The sequence below is a fragment of the Somniosus microcephalus genome, chromosome 7 (assembly GCF_052327205.1).
Source record: "Somniosus microcephalus isolate GS21.2 chromosome 7, FLI_Smic_1.0, whole genome shotgun sequence".
In the NCBI taxonomy this organism is placed as follows: domain Eukaryota; kingdom Metazoa; phylum Chordata; class Chondrichthyes; order Squaliformes; family Somniosidae; genus Somniosus; species Somniosus microcephalus.
Window position 1 is genome coordinate 99,482,070 of NC_140993.1, and position 19,371 is coordinate 99,501,440.

The 19,371-nt window shown below is 49.9% G+C and overlaps 1 protein-coding gene across 3 annotated transcripts in view; it reads left to right on the plus strand.

The window, feature by feature from the left end:
- The window catches only part of dlgap1a (discs, large (Drosophila) homolog-associated protein 1a), a 1,322,085-nt gene that overhangs the window by 1,291,094 nt on the left and 11,620 nt on the right, over nt 1-19,371 (plus strand). For all 3 annotated transcript variants that reach the window (XM_085992777.1, XM_085992778.1, XM_085992779.1), the window contains one exon: nt 19,105-19,196. In XM_085992777.1, the coding sequence (XP_085848903.1) occupies nt 19,105-19,196 (92 nt within the window). The remainder of the gene's footprint in view (nt 1-19,104; nt 19,197-19,371) is intronic.

Sequence of the window (19,371 nt, forward strand, 5' to 3'; positions counted from 1 at the left end):
AGGTTATCTGCAGTGTCCTCCAGGTTAAACTTGGGTATTGATACCTCTGGGCGTCCTGTCTCTTTGTAGTGTGGGTCTTCATCGGGTAGTCTCCCATCGTTCTCTCCGCTCCCCGAGGGAGCGAGGTCTTTTATGGAAACAGTGTCCTCTCGCCCGTCATAGTATTCGAAATAGGCGTACTGAGGGTTTGCATGGAGGAGCTGTACCTTTTCCACAAGGGGGTCCGTTTTATGGCCTCTCACGTGCTTCCGCAATAGTACTGTCCCCGGAGACGTCAGCCACGCGGGTAGAGATATGCCCGAGGTGGATTTCCGGGGGAAAACGAACATCTTTTCATGAGGGGTAGCGTTAGTGGCAGTACATAACAGAGACCTTATGGAGTGGAGCACGTCTGGGAGGACTTCCTGCCAGCGGGAGGTCGGAAGGCCTTTTGACTTTAAGGCTAACGTGACAGCCTTCCAAACAGTAGCATTCTCCCTTTCCACTTGCCCATTACCCCGGGGGTTGTAGCTAGTGGTTCTGCTAGTGGCTATCCCCTTCGAGAGCAAGAACTGGTGCAGCTCGTCACTCATGAATGACGTCCCCCTATCGCTGTGTATGTAGTTCGGCATGCCAAACATGCAGAATAGATTACAGAGACACTTGATGACCGTGGGCAGGGAATGTCTGGGCAGGGAATGGCGAAGGGGAAGCGGGAATATTCATCAATGATATTGAGGAAGTATACGTTACGGTCGGCAGAGGGAAGGGGTCCCTTGAAGTCCAGACTTAGGCGCTCGAATGGCCGTGTGGCTTTGATAAGGTGTGCACGGTCAGGCCTGTAGAAACGAGGCTTGCATTCCGCACAGATGCGGCAGGCTCTGGTCATTGCCCTGACCTCCTCGATGGAGTGGGGCAGATTGCGGGACTTTATAAAATGGTATAGTCGGGTGACCCCTGGGTGACAGAGGTCGTTGTGGAGACCCTGTAATTTGTCCGTATGAATGCTGACACACATTCCCCGCGATAGGGTGTCTGGGGGTTCATTAAGGGCTCCCGGCCTGTACATAATATCATAGTCGAACGTGGATAGTTCGATCCTCCACCTGAGTATTTTGTCATTCTTGATTTTCCCCCTTTGTTTGTTATTAAACATGAAAGCCACCGACCGCTGGTCGGTGAGCAGGGTGAAACGTTTGCCGGCTAGGTAGTGTCTCCGGTGCCGCACTGCCTCCACTATAGCCTGTGCCTCCTTCGCGACAGAAGAGTGCCTGATTTCAGGTCCCTGAAGGGTTCAGGAGAAGAAGGCCACAGGTCTCCCAGCCTGATTGAGGGTCGCAGCTAAGACAAAGTCTGACGCATCGCTTTCGACTTGAAAGGGAATGCATTCGTCCACTGCACACACTGCAGCCCTTTCAATGTCCTGTTTAATACTGGTGAAAGCCTCCCGAGCTTCAGCTGATAGTGGGAAGGACGTCGATTTAATGAGGGGTCGGGCCTTATCAGAGTAATTGGGCACCCATTGGGCATAATACGAAAAAAATCCCAGGCACCTTTTTAAAGCTTTGGGATTGTGTGGCAGGGGCAGTTCCTTTAGGGGGCGTAATCGGTCAGGGTCCGGTCCAATTACCCCATCTTCCACCACACAGCCGAGGATACAGAGACGGGTTGTGTTGAAGACACATTTGTCTTCGTTGTAGGTTAGATTCAGCTTTAGGGCAGTTTTTAAAAATCTCGCAAGATTTAGATCGTGGTCTTGCTGGTTGTGCCCGCAGATAGTGACATTGTCCAGATAGGGGTAGGTAGCTTGTAGTTTATTCTCGTCAACCATGCAGTCCATCTCACGTTGGAAGACCGAGACCCCATTTGTTACTCCGAAGGGCACTCTGAGAAAATGGTAGAGGCGCCCGTTCGCCTCGAAGGCGGTGTATGGGCGGTCCTCCGTTCTAATGGGGAGCTGGTGATACGCGGATTTGAGGTCGATAGTCGAGAAGACTCGGTATTGCGCAATCTGGTTGACCATTTCTGATATGCGGGGTAAAGGGTAGGCGTCCAGCTGGGTATAAATATTAACAGTCTGGCTGTAGTCAATTACCATCCGTTTCTTTTCGCTATTTTTAACTATGGCTACTTGGGCACGCCACGGACTGGTACTGCATTCAATAATGCCTTCCCGCAGGAGTCTGTCCACTTCCGCCTTGATAAAGTGTCTGTCTTCCAGACTGTACCGTCTACTTTTGGTGTCTATGGGCCTACAGTTCGGAGCGAGATTAGCGAATAAAGAGGGCGGGCTGATTTTTAAGGTTGATAGGCCACAGACTGTGAGTGGCGGCTGGGACCCGCCATATGCTAGCGTGACACTTTCGTGGTGGCACTGGAAGTCCAGGCCCAAGATTACATTAACACAGAGTTCTGGCATCACGAGGAGTTTAAAATCCTTGTAGTCCATGCCTTTTACAGTCAGTGTTACCACACAGTAGCCCAAAATGTCCGAAGTGTGGGGCTTAGCAGCTATAGCAATTCTGCTCTGTGTAGGGGTTACCATTAATGAGTGCCGCCGTACCAGTCTAGGGTGGATAAAACTCTCGGTACTCCCACAGTCAATTAAACATTTCGTTAAATTCCCGTTTACCTGTATGTCCATCATGGATTTTGTCAACGGGTGTGGCCTGGATTGATCCACCGTGATCGAAGCCACTGTTGGGCCCTGGGCGGCCGTTGAGTCGGGAAAAGATGGCGGATCCCAAGATGGCGGCACGCACGAGGCGGTGACGGAGTTGGAAATCAGATTCCCCCTGCAGACTCTGCTAAAATGCCCCTTTTTCTTACATTTGAAGCATGTAGCGTCCTTCGCTGGGCATCGTTGTCTGGGGTGCTTGTCCTGGCCGCAGAAGTAGCATTTCGGGCCTCAAGACATTGCCGCTGTAGTAGAACTCCTGGGTGAACTTCTGTGTGGGGACTCTGGCGGCGTAGAGCTGGTCTGAGACCTGGATGGGGAAGATGGCTGATTCCAAGATGGCGGCCCCCTCGGCGTGCACGAGGCGGTGAGGGCCGCATGGCCGGAAGAATAAGAGTCAGAGTTTTTCTGGGCCACGTCCAGCGATCGCGCAGTGGCCACTGCCTTTTTTAAGTCCAGGACCTCCTTCTCCAGCAGTCTCTGCCGGATATAATTCGATTTGAGGCCCGTGATGAAGGAATCGCGGACCAATTCGTCAGAGTACGCGTTGGCCGTCACGGCCTTGCAGTTACAGTCCCGGACCAGGTCCTTTCGGCCCTGTAAGAAATCGTCCATTGATTCCTCTGGTCGCTGCCTGCGTGCAGCCAGCAGATGTCTGGCGTACACTTCGTTTACCGGCCTCTGGTATTGGGCCTTCAGGATAGTGATGGCCTCCGTGTAAGAGGTGGCGTCCTGGATGAACGAATAAATCCGATGACTTACGCGAGTAGTCAGTAGACTCAGTTTATCTACCTCGCTAGCGGATGAGGCCCCCGCGAAGAGTTCGAAGCATTTCAGCCAGTGTCCAAATTGATTTGATGCTTCAGCAGAATGTGGATCCAAGTCCAGACGCTCTGGTTTTAGGAGTCGATCCATCCTAGTATTCTTTAGTGATTAAAATTGATGGGCCTTCAATAACCACAAAACTAGAAGTTATAGACTTAAACAAGTTGGCTTTTAATCACTAAGATCAGAGCTAACATCTCAACACGCCGACTGGTTCACAGGAATGGGTCATACAGATCCTGGGATCTTTATGTAAGAGAAGTCAGGGGCGGAGCCAAGAGCCAAGACCTGGAACCTCCCAGGTTAGTCGGGAAAGAGGAAGTGAAACTATACACAGTGGGGGAGGGTAATATACATGAGTGCAAAACGAATACAGGATCAAGACAAACAGATTTCATTACAGGGAGGAAGGAATTGAAAGAACATACTGTGAAAATGTTGCAAATGGGAATGGCAAAATCATACAGCATGAAAAATGGGGGCAGGGATTATTATCTGAAATTGTTGAACTCGATACTGAGTCCGGAAGGCTGTAAAGTGCCTAATCGAAAGATGAGGTGCTGTTCCTCGAGCTTACGTTGAGCTTCATTGGAACAATGTAATAGGCTGAGGACAGAGAGATCAGAGTGGGAGTGAAGCGGAGAATTAAAGTGACAGGCGACCGGAAGCTCAGGGTCACCCTTACGGACTGAACGGAGGTGTTCCGCAAAGCACCTCCGTTCAGTCCGTAAGGGTGACCCTGAGCTTCCGGTCGCCTGTCACATTAATTCTCTGCTTCACTCCCACTCTGATCTCTCTGTCCTCGGCCTATTACATTGTTCCAATGAAGCTCAACGTAAGCTCGAGGAACAGCACCTCATCTTTCGATTAGGCACTTTACAGCCTTCCGGACTCAATATCGAGTTCAACAATTTCAGATAATAATCTCTGCCCCCATTTTTCATGCTGTATGATTTTGCCATTCCCATTTACAACATTTTCACAGTATGTTCTTTCAATTCCTTCCTCCCCATCTAAACCGCCTCCCCCCCCCCCCCCTCCCCCCCACCCCCCGTCTCTGCACCTGCTTAATATGTTACATTTCCAGCTTTTTCCATTTCTGATGAAGGGTCCCAGACCTGAAACTTTGGGCTAGATTTTCATTGAGGAGTCGGGTAGGAGGCGGGACTACAACTTTCGGGGTTGTAGTCCCGCCTCCGTCGAGTACTAGCCAACCCACGCGATTTTGACTTGATTGACCTTGTTGAGCCAGCCCAGCTGCTGTCAAACACTGACAATCTGTACTCCAAGTTAATTCCCTCCTCTCAGGATGATTTAGAGATCTCCCCGAAACAGAAAGCTGAATGCTGCAACTTTTGACAGCTCGCAGCCATTCTGCTTTCTGTGCTGGTGAGATGAGGGACTCCCGAGACCTGAAGGAAGGAAGGCTGTAAAGGTAAGTAAAGGTTAGTAGAACTTCTTTAAACACTTTACACACACCAAACACACTTACCTTTGCACTCATGCACCCATCACTCACCTGAACACCGGACATCTCGACCCCTCCAAGCCCTTCATCCCGATGGTCCGCCTCCTCTAACTTGGCGTGGTTTGGAGCCATCAGGAATCCCACACTTCAACGTTAAAAATAGGGATTAGGCTAAAAACTGCCTGTTAGCTACCTGTTAACAGGTATTAATTGGCACTAATCCCCTTCCTGCCTCGGGTCGGCGTGTCCCAGTGCGGGTCGGGTACCCGCCTCCTTTGAAACTGGCATGGAGGCGGGTTGAGTGCGGGATGGGTTCGGGACCCCCGATTTCGGGATTTTAACCTCCCACACGCCTCCAATCCCGCCTCCACAGCCCAATGAAAATCCTGTCCGTTAACTCTGTTTCTCTCTCCGCGGATGTTGCCTGGCCTGCTGAGTATTTCCAGCATCCGCAGTATTTTGCTATTGTATACTTAAAGACACTGAGTAATTTTTACCCACAAAAATGGCTGGGTTTGGTTCGGGTGGACGATTTAAAAATTAAAAATCTGAAACAGGAACCCAACCCGCCTCATTCCCACCCACTTACAGTTTTAACGGAGGCAGGACGAGAGACGGGCGACCAATCCACTCGCTGGAGGCTGGTCAGTCGTTGAAACCCTTTAAGGAAAGGGTATGCCTCCATTTTAACAGTGATTCTATTTTTAACCACGTATTTCCAGGTTTTCCTGCCATAACTCTTGCCCTCTGCACTGAAAGCACCTCTGAGATAATATCGGGACCACAGTGTCTGCAATATCCATCTAATAATTGTCAGATCAAGACCACTTGAGACCTGCCTGACCGTCTGCAGAAGAAGGCAAGCCATGGGGGTCGATTTTAACTCAGGTGCGGGGAATTGGCGGGTTCCCCGAATTTAGTGATTCCCACACGATTCTAAATGGGTCTGTGAGATTGATGCAATTTTAACTCAATTGGCCAATTGATTTCCAGTGTGTGGGAAGCCTTGGCAATTGAGTGTTTCCAGTCAGAAAGTCGCAGAATATGACGTCATCATTGCTGCTGCTTTTAAGGTCCACAGCAAGCCTTGCTTCCTCTGCAGGCTCCCAAACTTCGCCATTAAGATGGCACAGGAGCCTGCAGGAGCAACGGCCAGCGGGAGGGCCAGATTTGCCGCCAAATTTGATGAGGCTTCACTCCAGTCATTACTGAATGGTGCTAGGGCCCACAGGGAGGTCCTGTTCCCTTCTTCAGGGAGGAAGAGGCCTCCCAGTCAGACCAAGGCTGTGTGGCTAGAGGTGGCTGGTGAAGTCAACTCCTTGGGGCTAACACGAAGAACATGGTTGCAGTGCAGGAAAAGATTCCATGACCTTCTTCGCACTGGAAAAGTAAGTACTGTATGATGGTTCCATCACCCTCAATCTGATCCCCATTGCCTTTCCTCACCAGCACTCAGCCTTAGCAATCTCTTCCTGCACATCCCACTAGACACTCGCATCCATGCACCCTTACCCATTCCTTCTCTCTCTATGATCACATTCACAGAACTATTCCACCATGCAGCCCTCACACTCCCTCTCACTCTGATGCTTTGAACACAACTGACTACACACAGGGAGGGCCCTTGGTCTTGCAACCTCACTCCATCTTTGTCTCCTTCTAAGTATCTATGCTATGCAATCTCTGCAATCACTCCTTCATTCTCACTCAACCTCCACTTGTCTCCCTCATTGCAGGAAAAGAGAGCTCACAACAGGAGAGAGCGAGCCAGGACAGGAGGAGGGCCGCCCTCAGTAGCCCAGCTCACCCCCTGGGAGGAAGGCGTCCTGGAGATTGCCAGGGCTGACCGAGATGTGGAAGTTGGGGAAGGACAGACAGGAGCATCCCCGCAAGCTGGTGACAGAATAGTTTTCCATCTTTCTCATTGCCATTGCATGAGTCGCTGATAATGATTCTGAAGCTACATCATATAGACTTATGATCATCTGCAAAATGCAATGTTCATGTAACCTTGGCATCACATCTCTAATTTTTTCCTTGACTCCCCCACAGGACCATCGAGAGCCCCTGTCCCCAGTGTGCAGGAGGAAGAGCCTGAGATGCCAGACTCCTCAGAGGAATCTGCAACCTCTGAGGGCGCAGTGTCAGCAGAAGTAAGCGCACCCAGCACCAGCGCAGACACTCACACCTCGGTGGGACCTTCAGGACATAGAGTAGAGTTGTCACCTGGTGTATCACACCTCACAAGTGAGCATCAGCAGGTTGTGGAGACAGGGACAGCAGTGGAGAGTCCTCGTCGGAGGGCGCAGGACTCTGCCAGCTCAGCTCAGCTGCATGTCGACCCTCTGCCTCTGGGTCCATCCATAAGATCAGAGGTGATGGAACTCCATGCACAGATGCAGGAGTCTCTGGCAGGTTTTGTCTCCAGGGTCGCTGCGAGTGTGGAGCGAATGGAGGAGTCCAGAGCGAACATGAGCAGAGCCTTTGTGGAGTCAGTGGCGCATGAACGCATCAACACGGAAAGGATGGCTACCTACGTGGAAATGATTGCTGCCTCCGTGGTAAGGCTGGCTACGGTAGAGGAGAGGAGGTCTACGGCCATGGAGGAGGTTAGTCGCCAGGGTATGGAAAACATGGTGAGTGTTCAGAATAGAATGACATCTCTTGTGGAGCGATGGGCATCTATTGAACAGAGAAACCAGACCTTCATGGAAGTCCTTCTGAGTAGGACTGCCATTGTAGATACGGGTCCCCATGGCCCCCCTGATGTGCAACAAGCTGCTCTCAAGCCACTTGCAGGCACTGAGGGGGACCTGACCCATGAGAGGGAGGTTGGTGGCAGACCTCAAGGAAGTGGGGCTCCTCTCCAAGCACTCACACTTCCATGCCACTGCAGAGCCCTCGGTCAGAGCCCCGCCGGAGTCCACACCCAAGTGAGATAGAGGTCTCAACCCTGCACAGCCGCAGGAGCAGCAGACTGCTGGCGAGCCCTCACAGGCTCGCCACCCCAGAGGACGCCCGCCAAAGGTGTCGAGACAGGAGCAGCAGGAAAGTGAGCAAGGGGCCTCCAGATCTGCTGAAGCCACAGGGGAACCAGTACGTAGGAGCACGCGTAAGAGGAAAATAAAGCACAAATAGTCACAAGGGTAGTCACTTGGGTGAAATGCTGTGTATTTTGTAAAAATGCCATCAGTTGTTTGTTTTTCATAAAAATTCTGATGGCAACTTCTGCAGTTGTGGCGTGTGTCATTTCGCGAATGGGGCTGGAGGTCCTCTAATGCCAAGAGGGGAAGGAAAAAAAGGCCTCCCATGCTTCTGGTAGATGCCTCAGTTGAGGAAGCGCTGAGTGAGGGTGGCGAGAGGGGTCTCGTAGGAGGTCACACTGGAGAAGTGTGTGAGGCTCCAACCTTCCACAGGTGTGGTTAGGCCTGGTAAAAGTTGCCCCAGACCTGAGACAACAAAGTCCTGCCACCTGCAAATGATGGCTGATCAAATATCCTCTTTAATGTTGGGCCTGCAGCTGCTAGTCAGCAAGCCAATAGTGTTCACGCCAGGTTTCACAGGCGTGATCCCCACCAGGCGTGTTTTACGTGGGAAAAGGGTTAAACAGGCAAGGGCCTGTTAAAATGGGATTATAAAGGACAATTAGTGCTGTTTAAGGGTCCTAAAGACCAGTCCCGCCTGTTGCAGGCAGGACTGATTCGGGTCCATCAGACACATCTAGGTTAAAATGGCGTGGAGGCGGGAACCAGGCCGGGGGTGGGGTCCCGACATCCAGGTTTTACGATTTTAACCCCCCACACGCCTAAAAGCCCACCTGTCGGCTGCGTTAGAATCGAGCCCATAGTGTCAAATAGTTCTCAATTTAAGAACAAATGTTATGGCTGGAATTTTCTGTACCTGGGCGGGTCGGTGTGGCAGGTCACAACCCCGTTGCTGCTTCCATTCCGCTGCAGAAAACGACTTTCCAATAATGGGCCCTATTAAGCCCGCCCTGCGTGTTACCCAGCCCAATTAAATGGTGCGGGTCTGATGCCGTCATCCATGATGCGTTTTCAGCCGGGATATTTAAAGGAGCCATGGCCACATTACATTTGAAGGTTCATCTAGGAGCGTGCAGGCAGCACACTGGAGGTTTTCATTGCTCCAAACAGTTGGAGAGAAGGCTGCACAGAGGCAGAGGGCTGCACCCAGGTTCTCCGATGACTCCCTCCATATCCTTGTGGAGGGAGTCAGAGCACGCAGGGAGGGCCTCGTCCCTTCCAATGGGCGGAAGAGACCTCCCCAAGAGACAAAAAGAGCCTGGCTCCAAATTGCAGAGGAGGTCAACAGCAGGGATGTGTTCAAGAGGACCTGGGTGCAGTGCCACAAACGTTTCAATTATCTCATTACATCTGGAAAGATGAGTACAAAGCCACACTGAACTTCATCCTGCTGTGCCTCTCATCACATCCCCATCACTCTGCCTTCCCAACCCTACTCCTGCACATCCTTACTCACACCAACATACCTTGCACGTCCACCCATCCCTCTCTCCCTATCTACATTATCACATCTCCATCTTACTAGCCACCCCTCACACTCACCCTCATTCTAATGCAATCATGCCAACTAACACACAAGGAGCCCACTTGGCATTTCCACCACAATCCATCATAGTCTCCCTCTAAAGATGTAACCCATCCATTCCTTACACTCATTCCAACATTCTCACTCAACATTCTCTTCTTTCCCTCCTTGCAGGAGAAGAGAGTGCACAATAAGAGGGAGAGAACTGGAGGTGGGCCTCCATCATTTGCGACCCTCACAACAGCAGAGGAGGCTGCATTGGAAGTCTCAGGAGTGGCTGAGCAGCTGGAGGTGGAAGATGGAGAGAGGGGGACATCTCCACAACCTGGTGACAATTACATATCATACAGCTACATGGCATACAGCAGTCACTCATACGGGGACTGATATGATCAGCCACTAAATTGTCATCATGTGCACAATGGTATGTGCACCCATTCTTCATATGGCATATCTAACTCATCTCTTTACTCTCCCACAGGCCCATCAAGAGCCCCCCGCCACTGTCCAGGCGGAAGAGCAAGATGACTTCTCAGAGGAGCCTCCAGCCTCTGAGGGCGCAGCGTCTCCAGACATGAGCGCACCCAGCACCAGCACAGAGATGCACACCTCGGTGGGTCCAGCGAAAGATAGAGTAGTGTTGTCACTGGATCTATCACAAGTCACAAGTGAGCAAGAGCAGATGGTGGAGACGGACAGCAGTGGAGATGCCTCACCGGAGGGCACAGGACGCTCCCAGCTCTGCTCAGCTGCATGCAGACACTGAGCCTCGGGGGCCATCCAGAAAGAGGGCTATCCTGGAGGTGCAGCAAGAAGTGCAGGAGACTCTGACAGGTTTTGCGAGTGCGATGTCTGCAAATGTTCAGAGAATGGAGGAGTCCATCTCAAACATGAGCACCACCATGTCGCAGACGATGGTGACCTTAGGCTCGTCCATGGATAGGATGGCCGCCTCCAAGGAGCAGCTAATGCGCCGCTCACAGGAGCATATGCTATCTATGGAGAATAGATGGCAGAGGCTCATAGACCTCCTGTCTAGGAGGGATGTCAGCATAAACGTGGGTCCTCCTGGCTCCACTGCTGTGCAGCAAGGTGCTCTCCCGCTCCTTGCTAGCAGGGAAGTGCGGGTGGCCCATGAGAGGGATGGAGGGGAGAGCGAACATGTAAGTGGGGGCTCCTCTCAAAGCGCTTGCACTTCTCCCCCATTGCCACCCCCTCGGTCAGAGCCCCAGATGGCTCCTCGGATCACGATGGCCGAGTCTGCTCCTGCACAGTCACAGGAGGAGCAGACTTGGCAGGGCCATCAGAGGCTCCAAAACCCAGAGGACGTCCGTGAAGAGTATCTAAGCAGTCGCAGCAGGGAAGTGAGCAGGCTGCCTCTACCTTGCTGAAGCCACGGGTAGAACCTCGTAGAAGCATAAGGAAGAGAAAGATGCCACACAAGTAGATTCACAAGGGTAGCCACTTGTGTGTTTTAGTCAATGTTAATGGCAAGATTCCATTAATGAAGTGTTAACCATTAAAATCTTTATTTTCACCACTTTGCTGTCTTGGACACATTTGTGTGCACCTTTGGAAGTGGCTTAGTGAGTTGCAGTGACTGGTGAGACTTAACGGAACCTCCAGCAATGGTGGACAGTGTGAAAGGAATGGCTTGTTTATTGTAGGGATCCTTTATGGTGTTGCTGTGGGGTGGTGCCAACCTGGTGCAACATATGGCAGCCATATGGGTGTACAGCGTAAAGTTAAGTAAATCTGGACATGAGGCCATCCCTGGCCTCCCGGGCTGCAATGTGCTCAGGTGCTGATGCCCTCTGTCCTGTGCAGCATCAGGTAGTTGTGGAGAAGGTTGGTGGTGTCGTTGGTGCTGCTGGTGTTGGGGCTCATCGTGGTCCAATTCTGAGGACCAAGGTGAGACAGTATAAACGGCACCCATGCTGATGGAATAGATGGCAGGTCAAGTAGAGATGGGAGAAGCAATCTGTCAGTGGTGAGAGAGGTTCTTCCAATGAGGTGACACTGGATGGAGACTTTGCTGGAAACACTTGCAGCCTGCAGAAAGTTAAATTTGTGTTGGCAATGTAGTCAGCTACAGCTTCTGCCTGAGGAAAGTGATCAGCTGTGAGGTTGGAGCTTTTATAGTACATTTGAAACTGTTAAGTAATCAGCTGGAGGAATGGCCACTCGACTCCCGCTTCAGGTTGACAAACGTGGTTCCCAAGCTGCGTGAATCCCATGGCCATGCAGGGAAATTTGAAATGTAGGGGGAAAAAGCTCTTGAGTGACAACAAGCTTATAATTATCTTAATTAGGTCGCCTGCCTCTGCCGGTCAGGTTGCTGCCGCACCGGCAAACACACCCAAGGGAAAGATGACAGCGGGTTCCCAACCGGCTGCAACTTTTTTCAAATTTCTCACCGACCCGCCTCCGATCACACCCACACGGACCCCAGAAAATTCCGGCCTATGTCTTTGCATAGGTGGAATGTCCTGTCTGTTCAGTTAAATACAAAAGCCATGGATCCTATTTGCAATGGCTAGTGTAGTTTGATCATCTTCCAACCATCAATGACCTTCCCTCCAACATAAGGTCAGAAATGGGGATGTTCACTGATGACTGCACAGTGTTCAGCGCCATTCACAACTCTTCAGATAATGAAGCAGTCCATGCTCGCATGCAACAAGACCTGGACAACATTCAGGCTTGGGCTGATAAGTGGCAGGTAACATTCGTGCCACACAAGTCCCAGGCAATGACTGTCTCCAACAAGCGAGCGTCTAATCACCTCCCCTTGACATTCAACAACATTACCATCGCCGAATCCCCCACCATCATTATCCTGGGGCTCACCATTGACCAGAAGCTTAACTGGACCAACCACATAAATACTGTGGCAACAAGAGCAGGTCAGAGGCTAGGTATTCTGCAGCAAGTGTTTCACCTCCTGACTCCCCAAAGCCTTTCCACCATCTACAAGGCACAAGTAAGGAGTGTGATGGAATACTCTCCACTTGCCTGGATGAGTGCAGCTCCAACAACACTCAAAAAAACTCGACACCATCCAGGACAAAGCAGCCCACTTGATTGGCACCCCATCCACCACCTTAAACATTCATTCCCTTCACCACCGGCATACCGTGGCTGCAGTGTGTACCATCTACAAGATGCACTGCAGCAACTCGCCAAGGCTTCTTCGACAGCACCTCCCAAACCCGCGACCTCTTCCACCTAGAAGGAAAAGGGCAGCAGGCGCATGGGAACATCACCACCTCCAAGTTCCCCTCCAAGCCACACACCATCCTGACTTAGAAGTATATCGCTGATCCTTCATCGTCACTGGGTCAAAGTCCTGGAACTCCCTCCCTAACAGCACTGTGGGAGTACCTTCACCACACAGACTGCAGCGGTTTAAGTAGCCGGCTCACCACCACCTTCTCAAGGGCAATTAGGGATGGGCAATGCTGGCCTTGCCAGCGATGCCCAAATCCTTTTTTTAAAATTTTTTTGCTGTGGCCGACTCAGTTCCGCCCACCTCCAGCGCAGGACACGGCAACCGCCATTTTGGTAAGGGCCCCTGAAATGTAAATCAGCAGAGCGTGACATCATTCGGTGTGCAACACCTGATTTGACGCCATGACTGCAAACTTCGATCTTTTCACTTTGTTTACCGCCGGGTCCTAAACACGCTCAGAAACGCATGCATGAAGCAGCCCCGCAGAGATGCTGTCAGCCCTTCTTAAAGGGACACACATATCTTTCAGGTAAGTTTGGATTTAAGCTTTTGAGGGGAGAAATTCAGTGGTGCCCCCTTTGGGGTGCTAACTTCACATAGTGCCCTGAAAAAGTTCGCTCCCGTGCAGAAGAGGAGGAAGCAGAAGGAAGGATGCAACTCAGAAAGCTCCTTTATTGCCGCGACTTCCGGGATGGAATTATCTGCTTGATGTACCAGTGACCACAACCCCAATTCCCCTTTCAACATTTGTCCCACACTTTACTTTCCCTCTGTCACTGACCATCACAGCATTCTCTTGGCCACAATGCTGAAATAAAAGCCACCACAAAGAAAATCGAACTTTATACATATATCCATCCAATGTGACATCAAGAAATCAACTAATCACCCTGTACATTCCCTTAGTGACTCTTGTGCGTGCCTTTGCCTCTTCTCTTAGGCAGTCTCTCAGAACCGAGGATGACATGCTTCCACACTAAAAATTAGTTCTCAGGTGACTGATGAGTCCAATGCGGGACCTACAGTCTCTGTCACAGGTGGGGCAGACGGTGGTTGAAGGGGCGGGTGGGTGGGGTGCTTGGGTTGACGTGCGCTCCTTGCGCTGCCTGTGCTTGGCTTCCACTTGCTCCCGGCGAAGAGACTCGAGGTGTTCGGCGCCTTCCTGGATGCTTCTCCTCCACTTTGTGTGGTCTTGGGCCTGGGATTCCCAGGTGACAGTGGGGATATTGCACTTTTTCAAGGAGGCTTTGAGGGTGTCCTTGAAGCGTTTCCTCTGCCCACCTGGGGCTCTCTTGCTGTGCCGGAGCTCCGAGTAGAGCGCTTGTTTTGGGAGTCGCGTATCGGGCATGCGGACAATGTGACCCGACCATCGGAGCTGATTGAGCGTGTGAGGCTGGTGGTGCAGTTGGTAGGAGACGGCTTTTGAAGATGCATTCACTGACCTTGACCACTGGTCTGAGGTCATGAAACTTCTTTGGTCCCTGGAGCCAGGTTGTGGGAGCGACGGCAGTAACAGCCTCAGTGATTTGGTCCCACATTGTTCTTTCTGGCAGGCCTCCTGGCCCCTGTGGGTAGAGGTCCTCTCTTGCAGTTTTGACCCCCTGCACAAAGCTGGAGTGCTGTGTGCAAGACCCTGGGTGCTCCTTCCCTGGCTTATTGAGCCATTTGTATTAATGCTGAAGCACTTTTACCATTTTTTTACGTGCGGAAGGCAGTTCAGAGTTAGTAGCTGAAGACTGCCATTTGGGAATTATTTTTAATGTTTTTTTTTCAGAAAGCATTTAAGCTCTAAGGGCTAAACACTGCCTATTTTTAAATGATATTAATTTTTTTCATTTTAGAAGGCAGTTCCCCTTTAAGGGACTGACACTGCTTTCTAAAATGACAGCCTTGCTTTAAGACAACGCTGTTCTTGCTTCAGGGACGCTACGGCCACGCTACATTGGGCCTCCTGCTGAGTGTACCGCTGGAAAACTAGTCTTGCACAGTAGGTTTAGCGTTACGCTAATTTAAATTGGCAGGCCTGCACTATTATTTTGGGCGGCCGTTAACATCAGCTTGTACTGGCTGTTGCAGAGTTTAAATGAATACTGGCTTGCTGGAAGACATTTATGACATTGTTAAAGTGTGCAGGGAGTGCTGCTGGACGTTGGGAAGGCATTGGCTGCTACTGGAAGGCCTCTGACTACACCACTTGCTCCCAGTCATGGGGGCTCTATTTGCAGTCCCATTCGCACTGCAGCAATACGGAGATGGAGCCAAGACAGCAAAGATAAGCTGCTCGCAGAGGGAGGAAGCGCTCTTGTAGGAGGCCTTACCCACCTAGGATCTTCAGGAAACACTTCTCCTACCTGCACCTAAGCCAGGAGCAGTGTGTTCAGCACCTACGCCTCTGCCATCTCTTGCAACCAGACCTGCAGCCTCAGATCAGGGTGACGACGGCGTGGCCAGTGGCCCTCAAGGACACGTGGCCCTCAATTTTTTCGACAGTGGATCATTCCAGGCTGGAACAGGCGACATAGCAAACAGCTCGCAGTTCACCGTCCATCACTGCATTCGGGAGATCACAGAGGCTCTGTACGCTAGGAGAGGGGACTTCATTGTCTTCTCTCTGAACAGAGAGAAGCAGGAGGAGCGTGCACGTGGCTTTGGCAGGATATTTGGTTTCCCCATGGTGCAAGGTGTCATCAACCTAACACATGGCTTTGCGGGCACCGCATATCAATACTAAGATGTACCGTAACTGGAAAGGCTACCACTCACTTAATGTGCAGGTACTGTGTGACCAGCACATCATGATGGTGAATGCCCGGTATGCCGGCAGCAGTCATAATGCTTTTATTCTGCGCCAGTCCGCTGTGCCAGCAATCTTCCAGCCACTACGTAAAACCCAAGGATGGCTGCTCGGAGACAAGGGCTATCCGCTCTACACCTGGCTGATGACTCCCCTCTGCAACCCCACCATTCGTGGCCAACAATCATATAATGACAGCCAAGCTACCACAAGAAACCTGATCGAGCAGACCATCAGGGTACTGAAGCAATGGTTCCTCTGCCTTGACCGCTCGGGAGGAGCCCTCCAGTACTCGCCGGAGCGGGTGTCACAATTCGTGGTGGTCTCTGCATCCTCCACAACGTGGCCGTCATGAGGGCACAGCCCTTGCCATCATGGATTCCGCGATCACTCAGGAGGAGGAGGAGGAAGGGAGGAAGCATTCTGCAAATCCCAGTTCCAGACAGGCTGTCCATGAGCATATCATCAGACTCTGGTTCCTCTGAGTGAAACCCCAGATCCCCATTGCTCAGCACTTCCCCATCTTACCATCCCTCTGTCAAGGAACATCACGGCATCTTCTTGGTACAATACTGAAATGAAAGACAACACAAAACAAACATTCCAAACATAATTTATAAATGATTAGTTGATTTTGTAATGTAATATTGGAATTAATCACGTAATGGCGGAGTGGCAGTGGTGGAAGTACGATTACTGTCATCCTCATCTCACTGCTCTGCAGCAGAACTCATGTGCAACCTCACCCTCCGGGGAGCTGGTACTTGCTTTGCCCTTTCCCCCTGGCCTGTCTGCAGCCCACTCGTGCCCAGTGACTCAACACGTGCAGATCCTGCCTCTATACTACCCTCTAAATTGGAATCTTATCACGTGGTAGTCCCACTCCCACACAGTATTAATAGAAAAGCAAATAATTTTTTTCCAAACAAGATAAATGTTCTCCTCTTTAGTGCTCAAACTTCACTGTTATCAGCACCTGTTAGTCAGTAGTTAGCCTGGGGTTGTTCTCCTTGGAGCAGAGGGGTTGCGAGGAGATCTGATAGAGGTGCTCAAAATCATGAGGGGTCTAGATAGAGAGAAACTGTTCCCATTGGCGGAAGGGTCGAGAACCAGAGGACACAGATTTAAGGTGATTGGCAAAAGAACCAAAGGCAACATGAGGAAAAACTTTCTTATGCAGCAAGTGGTTAGGATCTGGAATGCACTGCCTGAAAGGGTGGTGGAGGCAGTCTCAATTGTGGTTTTCAAAAGGGAATTGGATAAGTACCAGAAGGAAAAAAATTTGCAGGGCTATGGGGAAAGGGTGGGGGAGTGGGACTAGCTCAAGTGCTCTTACAGAGAGCTGGCACGGACTCAACGAGCTGAATGGCCTCCTTCTGTGCTGTAAACATTCTATGATTCTAGTAATGGTTGTAATGTATACTGCACTTTGTCTAAATAGCTAGTGGGCCCAAAAATTCTCAGTCCTTCTGGCACATGCGGAGGGTTGAAAGATAGGCCTGGGCTTGGATATGCCGAGCCCCGACCTAACATCAGAGTTCCCCCTCAGCCGTGTAAGGCTAGTGACATGGGTCCACGGGCAGGGACTTCCATTGTTCACCTTACGTGGCATTGGTTCATAGTGCCTTTGCAGGCTGGTATGCTGGAAGTAAGGCCTACCTGGTGGTCCAGGCCAGTGAAGCAAATTACGGTGAATCTTTTTTTGTTTTAATATCTACATGTTGCAGCCTTATGAAGGAGGATGAGGGGGCACTTCATACAGCTTTCTGGGGTTGCCCTGACACCTCCCAATCCAACCCCAGAAATGCCTAAAGCCACATTTTGTGACATCCTGGAGCAAGTGTGTGTCTCTTGTGCTACAGGCATCTGCCATCCATTAGGTCAGTGGTTCTCAAACCTTTTTGGTTGAAGGACCGCTTTTCAAATGGATTAATAATCACAGACCCCCCTCATCTAAATTATAATACTAATATTATAGTAATTGCAACTTTCCCACTCTTGTAAATTCACTCACAGAATTACAAAATCATAATATACAATATCTGCATTAATGATTTAGTTTAATACAATTCAGTTGCACAGCAATTGTAACAATCCCTGTCTTGAGTGTTTTTCCACTCAAATGGCACATGCATGCACTGACTCCAAAGACATATAAATACTTTTCCAAATGTTGGGCTTGCCAGCTGCTGCTTTACAAACATAAAAATAAAAATTTGACAAACAAGGACAAGATTTGTTAAGTGCAGTTGCTTTATCGATAATGCACCACCAAGGGCATGGTTTGGGGTAAGGAAATTAATTTTTTATATATATAATAGATACATATAAAATTATGTTGCCAGGTTCCAGTCTATGTTGCTGCAAAGCTCTGGGTGCAGCATGGGGTTTTATCCCACAAAGGCTAACGATGTCCTGGTTTACCCAGTTTTCCCCGAGATTCCTCCAGCTTCTGGATCTTGCTCTCCAGGAACAGCATCGCGATCACAAATGCCACAACCACTAGAAGCTGCAATTTGGGCGGCATGATAATTCTTAGAAGCCCCATGAAATTATCAAGACATAACGCAAGTGTGAAAAAAATAAAGAAAATCAAATAGCAGTGGGGGTCCGGGGGGGGGGGGGGGGGGGGGAGAGTGAAATCACACACACGTGGTGGAATTAAGGAGAAACCAGAAGCACAAAGAAAACATGGACACAGAGAATTTTGCCAGCTGAGTTGACGCACATAATCATGTCACTGAGGAAACAAGAGATGAAGCTTTAAGTCACGGCCTCCCTCTCACACACCGACACCGATTCTCAGTGCTGTTTGCCAGGCAAAGTCTCAGCATTTTTTCTCCTTGCCGTACCCCCCCTCCCTCCGGGATCTCACTCTGCCCGCTGTATGCAAACATCAACCACTGTCGCTGCCTGCCTCGCGTAGGAGTCAGTGGTGGGTACAATCTCATGTAATTGCTAGTTTTCATCCCTGCAGATTTTCTAAACAAGTATTTTAAAGAAAAATGACAATCCAATGACTCAGAAAGTTTGTCCAGCAAGTAGCTGAGTCAACCAGGAAGGACTTCAGTCAATCCCTAGCGTGTTAGCTCATCTCAGCTAAGGCTGTGGTACAGGAGCTACAGTCAGCCTCAGCACCTTTGGGTTAGGGAGGGAAAATTATCTGTTCAGCAATTCTTGTTGCAAATGCAAATGTTTTGGATGTTGGGTGAAGATAGGATCAGGTGTGGAAACCAGTAACTGGCATGAAAATTTGCTTCTACAGATTTGGAATCAAAGTTCAGTTTAACTATCCAGGACTCAACATAAGCAAGGTATCCAGCTATTTCTTTAATAGAAAATGTAATTGATTTCAGGTACTCTGAAAATTAGTATTATATCAATTTCTCTAATGTTGCTTAAATGCTTTTTAATACCCAAAGCATTTAATCGCTTAGCATGTTTTCTTATTGCTGTGACACAGAAGGCTGACTTAGGTATTGAGTTAAAATATTACTCTGTAGTGTACAGTTTGTTTGAAGCTCATTGAATATCACTTCCTCCTCCTCCTATTGCTTTAGTTTTGGGGAAAATCCGAAGTGCAATTGGAAGTGCTCAGCTCTTAATGTCCCAGAAGTTCCAGCAATTCAGTGGACTGTGTGAAGAAAACATGGTATGTGAATATTGCATTAATCTGCATTCCATCACACATCTTCTGGCCAAGTTACTGTAACTATGATAGCACTGACTCATCCCAACAGACAGTGACTGACCTGAATCATTTCATCTGCCATTAGTTTTTGTATAACACTCCATGTATATTTTTACTGGTAAAGCAAAATCCATCA